Here is a 12,248-nt window from a genome sequence, read left to right as displayed (position 1 = left end):
TGTCCTAGCTCTTATTTAAGTAGGAGGAACAGGTATAGACTGAAAGGGCTGCTTGTGTAAATGAAAAATAGCATCTACTTGGTGAGGTGGGGAGTTGTGAGGGGAAAAAAAACACTTCAGAGAAGAAAAGAGAAAAATGAAAGAGTGGGAAAGAAGGAAAAGCAAAGGTCAGGAACAGTGATAGTCCTGAAGGTGTACATATGGCTGTTACTGAATGAACGGTAAGGTACTGAACAAATAGTAATTAAAATCCTAGCTACTATGTAAATGCCAGATTATAGCTGTGATCTTTTTGCAGACTTTTCCCATGCTTTGAGGCATGGAGTCATCCTTACCTCATTTGTAGGGTGGCTGGACTCTGCTGGAGTGTTTTAGCTGCAGGGACAATGCAGAAGGGGCTGGGATGAGAGAGATGATTATGCTGTTGCTAGCTACATGTTCAAATTGTAATGCCTCTTTCCTAACTCGTTGATGTGCAAGGTCTTGGTGTCGTGGCAGCTTTTGCAGTTTTTCTGATACTAATGAGCAGTTTATCTCTAGTTATTCAACTTATTTAATTCATAGCATACAGGAGCACAAGAGCTCTAAGGTAAACCAGCCATCTGATGGGTGTATCCTCCTCCAAGTTTCCAGTCCCAAGAAGTTCCATGGCAGATCCAAAGTGGCTACTGTCCCTTTGGAAACTGTGTGTCTGCAGGTCTCTAACCCTGGTGTAATTCCCCAGGCTGAACCAGATTGTTTTGTGACCTGTATTTGAGGGCTGTGTGCTTCAAAGTTCCCTTTTTGTCTGGACAAAGTGGAAACTCATTTTTTGAGGCTGAGCCTTCATGACTTGTCTGTGTAGGGACCTCAGCATTAGAGCTCACAGCCTTGTTGCCTAAACTCGTTTACCTGTTCTGACAATACTTCAACACAGAGTGACTTCCTCAGAGATGCAAGATAGCTAAACACAGTTTTTGTAAAAAGACTTTTTAGAAATAATTTAGTCATTTCCTGTAGCATGAGAAAAGTAGCAAAGTATGAAATGTTTTCAAAATTTAAAATACTTAGAAAATTCCTTCATCCAGTGGCCTTATCTTTCCAGTTGAGCCATTTGCTTCTACTGAATTTCACTTTTTGAGTGTGTTTTTTCAGCCTGATACAGTTGATAGTTACTCTTGCTCTGCTGAAAGCTTGTTGGAGTTAACCTCATGGTTCTTGGTGTTTGCTATCCCACTGAACTGGGATGCCTTCTTATGAATGATGGACAGTCAGAGTTAGCAATATACATTGTTACCATGTCCATCTTTGAACCAAGATTAAAGTAAAAAGACAGTACCAAGGATAACAAATACCACAGGTACTGTATTGTGAACTTTGCATGAAAAATATGTTGAAGAAAGCAAACAAATGCTTAACGATACATAGATTTCCCAGGTCACCGTACTGTTTTTTTTCCCCTAACATCTGTACTAGCATTCTCCTAATGTTCTTCTATCAGTCTGGGATTTGGCCCAGATATTGGTGAAGCACACTCTTGTAGTCATCTTTTAACTGATGTGGCAGTTTAAGATTCCTCCCAGGGAATACTTACTTCTAGATCAATGAAGCAGAAATATCTGAAGCAGGAGTTACAACTTGTTTTTTTTCTAGTTGTCTCAGTGATGTATGCTGAAAGTACTGGTTTAAGTCTTTATGTACTCCTGTGTGTGTGTACAAAACCCTGCCTTCTTGAAATAAACCTAGGGCTCTGACAAATGAAAATTAAGTTGAAAGGCTTTCTGTTATGATTTCTTTCTTAAACCTTTGAGATGAAAACTGTTAAAGGTGACTCTCACAGACCAGACTGCCTCTCATTAAGCATTAGGTCTTGTTACATCCATCTACAGGGGATCCAAGAAACAGAAAATATATTTAGGGGTTTAGTTTCAGATGCCCCAATTCAGATGCCAGCTATGGGAAGCATCTTGTGAGGCCTGGCTCTAGCCTGGAGAACAGCAGGAAGAGAGGCGCTCTTTAAAATGAGTGGCAAAGGAAAGGTGATTGAAATCTTCCTCGTAGAGAGGCTTGTCTTATGAGAGGTTGTCAGGTGAACGTTGGGGACTGGCATGTTTCAAGCCTGCCTGAAGAGAAGACCATCGGACAGTTGCAGAATTGCCAAGCTCTGTGGCTCAGGGCTGACCCTTCAGCAGTGGGTGTCTGCAGGTCTCACTGCGCAGCCCTGCAAGGGCCTTGAATGTGCATCATTGCCCTCCTGTAGCGAACTTCTTCACGCACTTCTGTCATCATCTCCATCAACTACTAATGGAAGTCCCTCTTGGTAAAGTTAATGTCAAGAAGTAGAAGAATCTGGTCTGTTTTCTGTCCTTTGCAGGGTGAGACTTAGTTTGGTGGACTTTAAAACTTTGGGTTGTAAACTGAACAAGCCCCCTCTCATGGTCATCACAGCTTTCCTGTCATGGTAAAAGCAAATAGTACTCCTCCTCCTTGCAGAAATACAGATCACAGAATCATCTAGGTTGGAAAAGACCTTGAAGATCATCCAGTCCAACCATTAACCTACACTGACAGTTCCCAACTACACCATATTCCATAGTGCTATATTGACCCTTCTCTTAAGCACCTCCAGGAATGGGGACTCCACCACCTCTCTGGGCAGCCCATTCCAACACTTAACAACCCGTTCTGTAAATAAATGCTTCCTAATATCTAGTCTAAACCTTCCCTGGTGCAACTTGAGGCCGTTACTCTTGTCCTATCACTTGTTACTTGGTTAAAGAGACTCATCCCCAGCTCTCTGCACCCTCCTTTCAGGCAGCTGTAGAGGGTGATGAGGTCTCCCCTCAGCCTCCTCTTCTTCAGACTAAACCCCCCCAGTTCCCTCAGCCGCTCCCCATACGACCTGTGCTCCAGGCCCTGCACCAGCTCCGTTGCCCTTCTCTGGACACGCTCGAGTCATTCAATGTCCTTTTTGTAGTGAGGGGCCCAAAACTGAACACAGGAATCGAGGGGCGGCCTCACCAGTGCCGAGTACAGGGGCAAGATCCCTTCCCTGTCCCTGCTGGCCACGCTATTGCTGACACAAGCCAGGATCACAGAATCAACTAGGTTTGAAAGGACCTTGAAGATCATCTAGTCCGACTGTTAAACCATTGGCCACCTGGGCACACTGCTGGCTCGTGTTCAGCTAGCTATCAATCAACACCCCCAGGTCTGATACCAATGTGAACAAGATCAACAGGCATACAAAAAAGTGTATCTTCAGTTTCTTTGGTTTCCTGTGGATAAATGCTGTCCTCTTGAAGGAAATCTTTTATTGTTCCTCTGAATGCAGTTATAAATGGAACAGAAATAGGAGAAAAACTCTACTAACTAGTTTTTAATCCCAGGACATGCATGTTCAAACTTGACTTCTCCTCAGAACCAATTTTGAAATAACAGGCTTTGTTTTTTTTCATTAAAAGACAAGCTTATATGAAAGACTTTGCTGCAATAATTTTTTCGAAGGATATCAAGTTATCCACAAGAAAAGCCTGTCAGAGAGGAGCTTTAGCTTTGGAAGCTGATTTCACACCACCACCACCCCCCCAACCTTCACCCCCTCGCCAAGAACTACTTCTTGGTGTAGAACTACTTCTTGGTGTAGAAGCAGTCTGAGGCTTGCCTGCCATTAGTTGTAACACTATCAAGACAGGAGAATTGAAAGAACAAACTTGCCTAAATGGGCAGAATTTCCTTCTCAGCTCAACAGATGTGTTTCAGATAAATGTGTTCTTCTTTCCTTCTTTTCCTAGGAATTTTCCTCTGGCAAAATTGAATGTTTCAAGGGACACTGTTTAAGATCAGTGCGAAAAAACATGCCACCCTGTTCAGACTCTAGCTTTGACAAAAGCATGGAAATATTAAGTGAAAATGTCAATCGAAGACACTTGATGAGGTATTGTATTTTGAGATGTCCAATCTCTGTTCATTTTATAGAATGAAGAGGAAAAGTGAAAGCATGCACAATGAGTCACATCATGATAAATCTACAGCTAAAAATCTGTGGGTGTATATGATTATGTTAATGTCAGTGCCAGTATCTTAGAACTAGAATCACTCTTCTTAGGAAATGTCTTTTGCTTGTATAAAAAACATGCATCTTTCCCCAAATCCTTTGAGACCTCTCGTCCACTTTGGTTTGGTTTTGGAGATTATTTGCCCTACCGAGACTTAAAGATTTGCAGGTTTAGGGAACGTCCATCCCTATAAAACTCTTTGCACATGATACACAGCAGACTTGGGGTCTGAATCCTTATGATCCAGAGGCTTTTATTTGCATGATGTGGAGCACTGGATTATAAACTTAAAATTTCCTAGTCTTGAGGGGGGAACTATACAATGCGGTACGATACAATACTTCTGTACAATAATTCTAATCCAGTAATTCTTCTCTCTGTCCTCTTTATTAATGTAGAGAGTTGGCAAAGCCGAACTCAGACCAAAAAAATGAAGACTATAAAGAAGGTAAGTAGTGGTGATTCCTTTTTAGTCTGGTTTCTGAGAAGCATTGCATTTGGTCACTCTATTTAACTTGCCCCCAAAATCTTCTGAACACAGCCAGAATCGGCTGAAGTTGTGAGTACTGATATATCCAAGATAGCGAATTTCCCATGAGTTTTGTGAAGAGAGGTAAGTGCAAATAGGAGGATGTGCTGTTAATTCCTTTCAGGCTTTGGGAGAACACAGTGTGAATTCCAGCATGTTCTTAGGCACTGGAGAATCTGTTCCTTAGCCTGGGTTTCTCAGTGACATAGATATTCTGGAGTCTGCAGGACACCAAGTAATGGAAAATCTTTTTTGCAACTAGGAGGGAATGTTGCAGTATTGTCCTGGTTCAGCTAGGATAGGGTTAAGTTTTCTCCCAAGCAGGGGGAAGGGATCTCTAGCTAGGTTATTCACACCATGCTGAAGTCAGGTCCTGCAGAAGCTTTCCTTTGTGGCTTTGGTCGCAGAAAGCACGCGCGGCGGGCTCGCTGTATCACTGCGGTATTTCTCTGTATCTTTTGTCTTGTTTACTGTCATTACTGTTTGTTTTTGTTACTATCGCTATTGTTGTTCAGATTGTTTTATTACACTGTTGTATTAAACTTATTATTTTAACCCAGGGTTTGTGCCCTACTTGTGTCCGAGGGTGGGGGAGGGACGACGGCAACGTGGTCTCCAGTCCCAGTAGGGCCTAAACCAACACAAGTATTATCATAGAATTGTAGAACAGTTTGGTTGGAAGGGACCTTAAAGATAGATCATCTAGTTCCAACCCCTTGCCATGGGCAGGGACACCTTCCACTAGACCAGGTTGCTCAAAGCCCCGTCCAACCTTCCAGGGAGGGGACAGCCACAGCTTCTCTGGACAACCTGTGCCAGTGCCTCACCACCCTCACAGGAAAGAATTTCTGCCTTACCTCTAATCTGAATCTACCCTCTCTTTTGAAGAGTTTAAAACTGTCACCCCTCATCCTGTCCCTACACTCCCTGATATAGAGTCCCTCCCCAGCTTTCCTTTAAGTACTGGAAGGCTGCTGTAAGGTCTCCCCAGAGCCTTCTCTTCTCCAGTCTGAACAGCCCCAACTCTCTCATCCTGTCCTTGTAAGGGAGGTGCTCCAGCCCCCTGGTCATCTTCTGGGCCCTCCTCTGGACCCACTCAAGCACGTCCTTCTTATGTTGCCAGAGCTGGACACAGCACTGCAGGTGGGGTCTCACGAGAGTGGAACAGAGAGGGAGAATTGCCTCCCTTAGCCTGCTGGCCACACTGCTCTTGATGCAGCCCAGGATACAATTGGCTTTCCTGGCTGCAGATATACGTTGCAGTGTCACATTGAGCTGCTTCTCAAGCAACACCCCCAAGCCCTTCTCCACAGGGCTGCTCTCATTGCACTCATTGCCCAGCCTGTACTTGTGCTTGGGATTCCCCCTACACTTGTGCAGAACCTTGCACTGGGCCTGATAGAAGTTTGTGAGGTTTGCACGGGCCCGCCTGTCCAGGCCCCTCTGGATGGCACATCCCTTCCCTCCAGCAAGTCGACTGCACCACACAGCTTGACATCATCAGCAAACTTGCTGATGGTGCACTCAATCCCACTGTCCATCTCTCCAACAAACAGATTATTATATATTGCAATATTTTATTATATTGTAATACACTATAATATTGATTTAATTGTAGTGTTGTAATCTTTATTGTTTCTTTATACTATTGAATTAATTATTATAACATGTGAGTTAAAAAAAAATTCAGTCAGGAGACACACAAACCCACTGATGTTGGGAAGGTGTCCCTCAAGCTCAGCGATTCATCTTGGAACTGAATTGCCGTGCTGAGAGCACAGGAAGGCTCAGTGCCACTAGACTGTTTGCTGGCAGCTGGGAAAATCCGATATCTCCAGTCAGTGTCCTGCTAGCCTTGGGCTGTATGCGGGAAGGGACCTGAAATGCACTTTGTGTGTAGTAATTCAAGTACCTGTGCAATATACATTGTTATTTAATGAGCTCTGCCTTAGTTTTATTGTTGGTGATGATGAGAAGGAAGCATAGCTGTGTTTATACTGACTATCTCACTGATCTCTCCACTGTTTTAATGATAGTGCAAGTAACAAACCCATGGCAAATGATGCTGTGTGGTAAGTACTGGGCAGATCTTTCCTTGCAAGCAAGCAAGCGTTTGAGTTCTTTGGTGTTTGGGTATTTATCCTGAGGAATTTCTTACCTTCTAGAGATTTTGTGCAATGATGGAGAAAATTAAAGTGATGCATGTTTAAACAGTGTACTAAAAACACGCATCTTAAGAACAGACTTCCCACATAAACAATTTTTTAAAAAAAACAATTAGATACAATTTTACATGGATGGAGCAAAACCACTTTATATGGAGTTATTTGTTGTCTTCGGGAAGAAGTAACTGCATGGAACAAAAGTTGTGTGTTTGTTTTCATCAGGGTGTCTTTTCAGTCTATTAAAAACTTGAGATACAGGTCGTGCTTTTAAGTAGATAGTTTAAAGAGAAGTAATTTAAGCTGAATGCTGTGGTCACAACAGTAACTTCCAATTCAGTATTTAAAGAAAAAAACCAATCCACTGCATATTTTCTTTACATTTTATTAGAGCAGTGGTGAAATAAAGGGGAATAACTTATTTTCTGCCTCACAGTATTTTATATATGAATGCATTTTAGTCACTAAAACACTGAAGACAAGAGCTGAAACAAAAGCTGCAGAACAAGTCCATCAAGAAAATGAGGATTTGGAAGTCCGCCGAAGCTGCAGACTTCGACAGAGTCATTACACCACTACAAATCAATCTGTTTTGTTTGACAAACTTATAACAAAGTAAGTGGGCTTTTTTTCACCATCTTGCAAAAGTACTAAAAATAAGCCTTATTAGCAAGCCTTTGTGCTATGGCATAATACTGGCTAGGGACTTTCTCCTTTGGACAGCAGAAAAAGGTGCTACTCGTGGCAGCCAGAGCTAGACATATTCAGTGGTTAGGCTGAGACATTTGCATGTGCCCCTGCGTAAACATTCCGCGCTGCCATAGTTACTAGGCTGGTAGGTTCCACCATGTTACATAACTTGGAACGTTCTGGGTCTTTCTAAGGTCTGGTAGCGTTCAATTCAGTGGACCAGATAGTGTCTCCTCCTATGCCCGTATGTCCTGTAATTGTTAATATACTGAGATATATATATATATGTATATAAGATGGGAGCCTTTTTACTTCACAGCCAGTCTGTTTAACCGATTTTGGGGGGAATACGTGCTTGTGGCTGTTTTAGACTTCCAGATGTGCAAGTGTGTGGGGGAGGCTGTCTTTGGAAGGTGCTTCATTTGTAAAGACTTTAGGCACAGTTTATGTTTAAATTACATTTAATTTTATGTTTAAAATCCCAATCTGTTTTGGGATTGCCAGATGCAGAGACCTCTTCATAGTAGAGCATCTCTTATGTGAGGACTGGTTGGATTTACGTGTTGTCTTGTGAACCAAAGTGATCACTTTATGTTGTGATTCTTGGTAGCTTTAACTTGCCCTCTGAATCCATTTTCTTAGCATCTGAAGTGCCTTCTTAAATTTTAATTACCTTTTCTTCCATGCTTAACAAATATTTTTATAATGCTTGGTTGATTTAAGCTACTGAGCAAAGTTTTATACAGCAAGGTGAGTAGTCCTAGTGTTTCTGCTTGTCTGTCCATGTCTCAATTCTCTTTGTGAAGCCCAAATGGACATTGTTTTCTGAAAGGTTTGTGAAGTGTAACAGCAGCAGTATGTTTCTTCCAGCATATATAGTCACGGAAATCAACTTGAACCTTAAACTATGGCTAAGAGAAGAATAAGTAACCTGTTGTCTGAGGAAGGCTGTGAACTAAAAATGACTTAATGCTATCATGCAGAACAACTTAAGTGTTATTAAAAACTGCCATAATTTTTTTTCTGTTGCTATCATCTTCAAAGTTCTTTTTTTCTTACTAAAACTGACTTTTTTTAAAACTGTTTAGCTAGAGAAAATAAACTTGAAAACAGTATATGTTTGCAAGTCCTCAAAGCTTGTTCTTAAATCTCTCTGTGCTCTTGCACGTCAACTTTTTATCTTAGTACTGCAGAAGCAGTCTTGCAAAAAATGGAGAAGATACGTAGACAGCAAATGATAGAAGACTGTGAGATGTTCCGCAACACAGAAGTAAGATATTAATTTAATATACTATTTTTGTATCAGCAGTGTATTTCACATAGGGAAACTAGTTGTAATTTTAATTTAGCTGAAATAACTTCTTCCAGAGTATTGTAGTCTAAAATAACATTTGTTTTCGCTCTGTAATTATAATTTAATATCTTACTCTTATAGTTATGCTACAGATATGCTCTAAAGGTGGAGGGAATATCTTCAGAAGCCATGAGGTAGCAGTGAGATGCTGAAATCCAGGTCTTCTACTACGCTTTCTGAATTGCCTTATGATTTTTGAATAGACACTGTTTACAAACAGCTGGTTTAGGTCTTGGCTTTTCACTGCAAATCTTACTGAAAAATGAATTCATTGATGTTTGCTTCATCTATGTTTGTTCTTGTGCCAGCCTTGCCTGGGAGCTGAAGTACTCCTGTGTCCCTAGAGGAACTTCTGTTAAAATTATACACAGCAATCATATTTTCTATGTCTTATTTTTGCTCTATTAAATTAAGTTCTTGCTGTCCTTTTGAATGACAGGCACTTCATTTCTTAAACATATTCATAGTTTGCTTTCGTAGTGTTTTATTTAGATCTGAAATCCTTTTTTTGTTGTTTTTTTTCTAATGAAACCATAATTGTCCCTAGTACTTTGTATATCATCTCTGAAATGCCTGTATGAATTTTTTTTTTGTCTGCTGGGAAATGCTTTTTCTTGTGTACTGCCACACTCTTGGATTATTAACCTGTGAATGATTGATACACTTTGGTTTTGTATCCAGAGAAGTATTTAACTATCATAGGTTCTAAGCCCTATTTTAGAGCAGAAATTCTTGTCCTGAAATCCTGGGTGCCAGAATGATGTTCCTATTCTCTCTTCTTGTACTTTAATTTCATCTTTTGTGTATATGGAGTACCTTGATAATGTTACTATAGAGGCACCAAATATGCCCATGTTAGGTTTTCTGCATATTTGTGACTGATCTTTCTTGTTTCTTTTAATTAGGAAAATCTTGATATTTATTCCCAAGGAGAGGAAGAAATCCAAACAGGTGGCAAAGAAATAGATGATAAGCCAGATGACATTGTAGGTTAGTTCTGTTTTAGATTTTCTTTACTGTGCTCTAGCCAAAAGCCTTGTCTTAAACAATTGAGATGAGCTGAACTACTGGGTGTTTTTCACCTCTTGAAACATTATGTATTGCTGTTGACATTACGAGCCATAGTCATGGACTCTAGGGCTGTAGCGTAGTGATCTCAGATCAGGTATTGAGAGGGAAAAAAAAAAAAAATCATTGCTTTTGCAAAATGCTTGCAAGATAAAAGGCAACAGATGGCTGTGGACAGGTGGGAATACAAAGAACTGAACAGTGTTGCTCAGAATGAGAAAGAACGATCTTGCTGTAGCACAAGCATGACAGTTTTCACAGTTTTGAGCAGCACAGCGAGAGCATTTTTTGGAAGTCAGGTGGGCTGCCAGATGTGTATGGAAAGCTCCTCCCAAGTGTGAAGATCAGCACGGGAGAAGGTAGAGGTGTTCCTTTTTGTGTTTATCAGCAGTCAGTGGAAACTGCTGTCCAGGCTGTTAGTTAGGAGCTGTCATCCTGGTACTCATGGAAATACCATGAGGAATAAGGTTAAATTGTAAAAGGCCATCTTAACTTTATGTTTGAAGTGAGGAGGGGAAGACTTTAAGGTTTTAAGGAGAGTGATAGTTGTGATGAAGGCAGTCAGTGCAATGGCCCTTGCAGGAGTTTTCTGGGTGGAAAAGAAGGAGGTGAGACTGTACTTTAAGAACAGAAGAGAATGTGGCAGTAGTTGAGCCCATCAGTGTTAGATTTTGTGATAGATCTCTGCACACCCACAAGAGAGCTCAGAGGGACAGTGGCAGGAGGGGGATTCCAAATAATACCCTGCTGGGCTACTGCCAGGCCCATCCCAGGGCCATCAGCCCATCCAAGTCCTATATGCATGAGCACAGGGGTGCCCAGTGAGAGGCAGGGACCCAAATCAAGAAGGAGCAGCTCCCTTGTCTGGGCCCCTCCTGGGGCTGTCCCAGCAGAGCCATCAGCCCCAGTGTGCAGATATGAAACCCATCTGGATGAGTCGTTGGGAGCAGCTCTCCAAATGACATTTTGGACTAAGGGATTACTGCCTAGAGGTGGGACATACTGTAAGATGCAGGGGAAGAGCAGTTTGCACAGGACTTATGGGATCTTTAGGGCAGGAACCAAAGGCAGAACAAGGGAGGGGCTTGAGGTCATTTCAGGAGGAACAAGAGTGGGAAAGTAGAGGGGCAAGAGGTAAAAAGGGCTGGTGATATGTCAATAGTTTGCTGGTCAGTACACTTGACTGACAGTGCCCTGCACCTGATCACCTCTCTGACCATCAGAACTTGAATAAGAGATGATTTGTGCAATAACCAGTGAGGGCAGTATCTTGTACATGTTACACAGACTGTGTGAGACCCGACCACTGGCAATGGAACCTTACAAAAAGGTTCAGGGTAAATGTCCAGGTGTCATTGAGCCCTGGGGTGATCTTGTTACTAATCACGAACAGGCTGGAGAACAGTCCGTGGCCTGTTGTTAGGCCTATGATTAGATCTGACCTAGCCTGTGGCTCCCGATCAGACCTCCTTGTAGAGCAGTGAGAGGACACTTGGAGCCATAGGAGTCGTCTGGTGAGAGGCTGACTTAAAGAAACCAAGGTAGGGCAAGGCATGAACAAAAAGAGACATCAGGTATGCCAAGGCCATTTGACTGGAGAGGGAGAAGGACAGCTGACTCATCATTTGGAGATTAGGAGTTAGGAGAGTATCAACTCACGGCTTTAGTAAGAGCAGCTTTAATAGAAGGCATGAGCAGTCTAGAGGGAGGAACTGTATGGCTTGGCTCAGGTGTGTAGATCTCAGGCAGTTGGGCAGGAGAGACTTCTTGTAGATAGTATGTGGAATGGGAAGTAAGAGTGGGGCAATTAATTTGTGATCAAATTGCAAACTCTGGAATTTTAATTTAGGAAAAATCTAAAATATATTTCTATAAGGAAAAGCATGCCAGGAAGGAGCAGGGCAAATGTTTCAGTGTTGGTGTAAAGAAGATGAGTGGAGCAAGGGGAGGGACTAGAGAAGCAGAAAAACAGAGAAATTCATGCCTTTGAGAGGAGTGTTGGAGTATCAGTGACTGGGAATGGTAGCAATACCAAAATATATTTTCAGTTTTCCATGTGCTGTCTATATATCTTGTGTATTACCTTGCATTCAGAAAGCAGTGCAACCTTTTGGGAAGAAGAAAAAAAAAAAAAAGGACAGTTCTTTACAAGGAATGAAATTCACTTACCTGTAGCGAGTGGGTAGGTGAACAGAGCATGTCCATTCCTCACCTGGTGTACAGCTATGAAGGTGAGAGGGTATTATTAAGAACCTGCTAGATAATGATACTGCTTTTTTGCACTCTTACCATCTTTTATGAAAAAAAAACAAGTTACTTTCCAGAAGCTAGTGGCATAAACTGTATGCATTCAACATTGTTTTCTGATTGGGGAAATTCAAACCATTGTCCATTGCCCATTGTTGGTC

General features: G+C 41.8%; 1 protein-coding gene across 1 annotated transcript in view; it reads left to right on the top strand.

The window, feature by feature from the left end:
• Positions 1-1,705: 1,705 nt before the first annotated feature.
• Positions 1,706-12,248, top strand: part of ATAD2 (ATPase family, AAA domain containing 2) — a 34,317-nt gene continuing 23,774 nt past the window's right edge. The window contains exons 1-6 of the mRNA XM_026842357.1: positions 1,706-2,304; positions 3,774-3,916; positions 4,436-4,485; positions 7,190-7,343; positions 8,604-8,688; positions 9,678-9,762. Of these exons, the coding sequence (XP_026698158.1) occupies positions 2,284-2,304; positions 3,774-3,916; positions 4,436-4,485; positions 7,190-7,343; positions 8,604-8,688; positions 9,678-9,762 (538 nt within the window). The 5' untranslated portion in view covers positions 1,706-2,283. The remainder of the gene's footprint in view (positions 2,305-3,773; positions 3,917-4,435; positions 4,486-7,189; positions 7,344-8,603; positions 8,689-9,677; positions 9,763-12,248) is intronic.

Source organism: Athene cunicularia, assembly GCF_003259725.1.
Source record: "Athene cunicularia isolate RWA chromosome 2 unlocalized genomic scaffold, athCun1 chr2_part1, whole genome shotgun sequence".
Lineage (NCBI taxonomy): Eukaryota > Metazoa > Chordata > Aves > Strigiformes > Strigidae > Athene > Athene cunicularia.
This window is presented reverse-complemented; position numbering and strand designations above follow the sequence as displayed.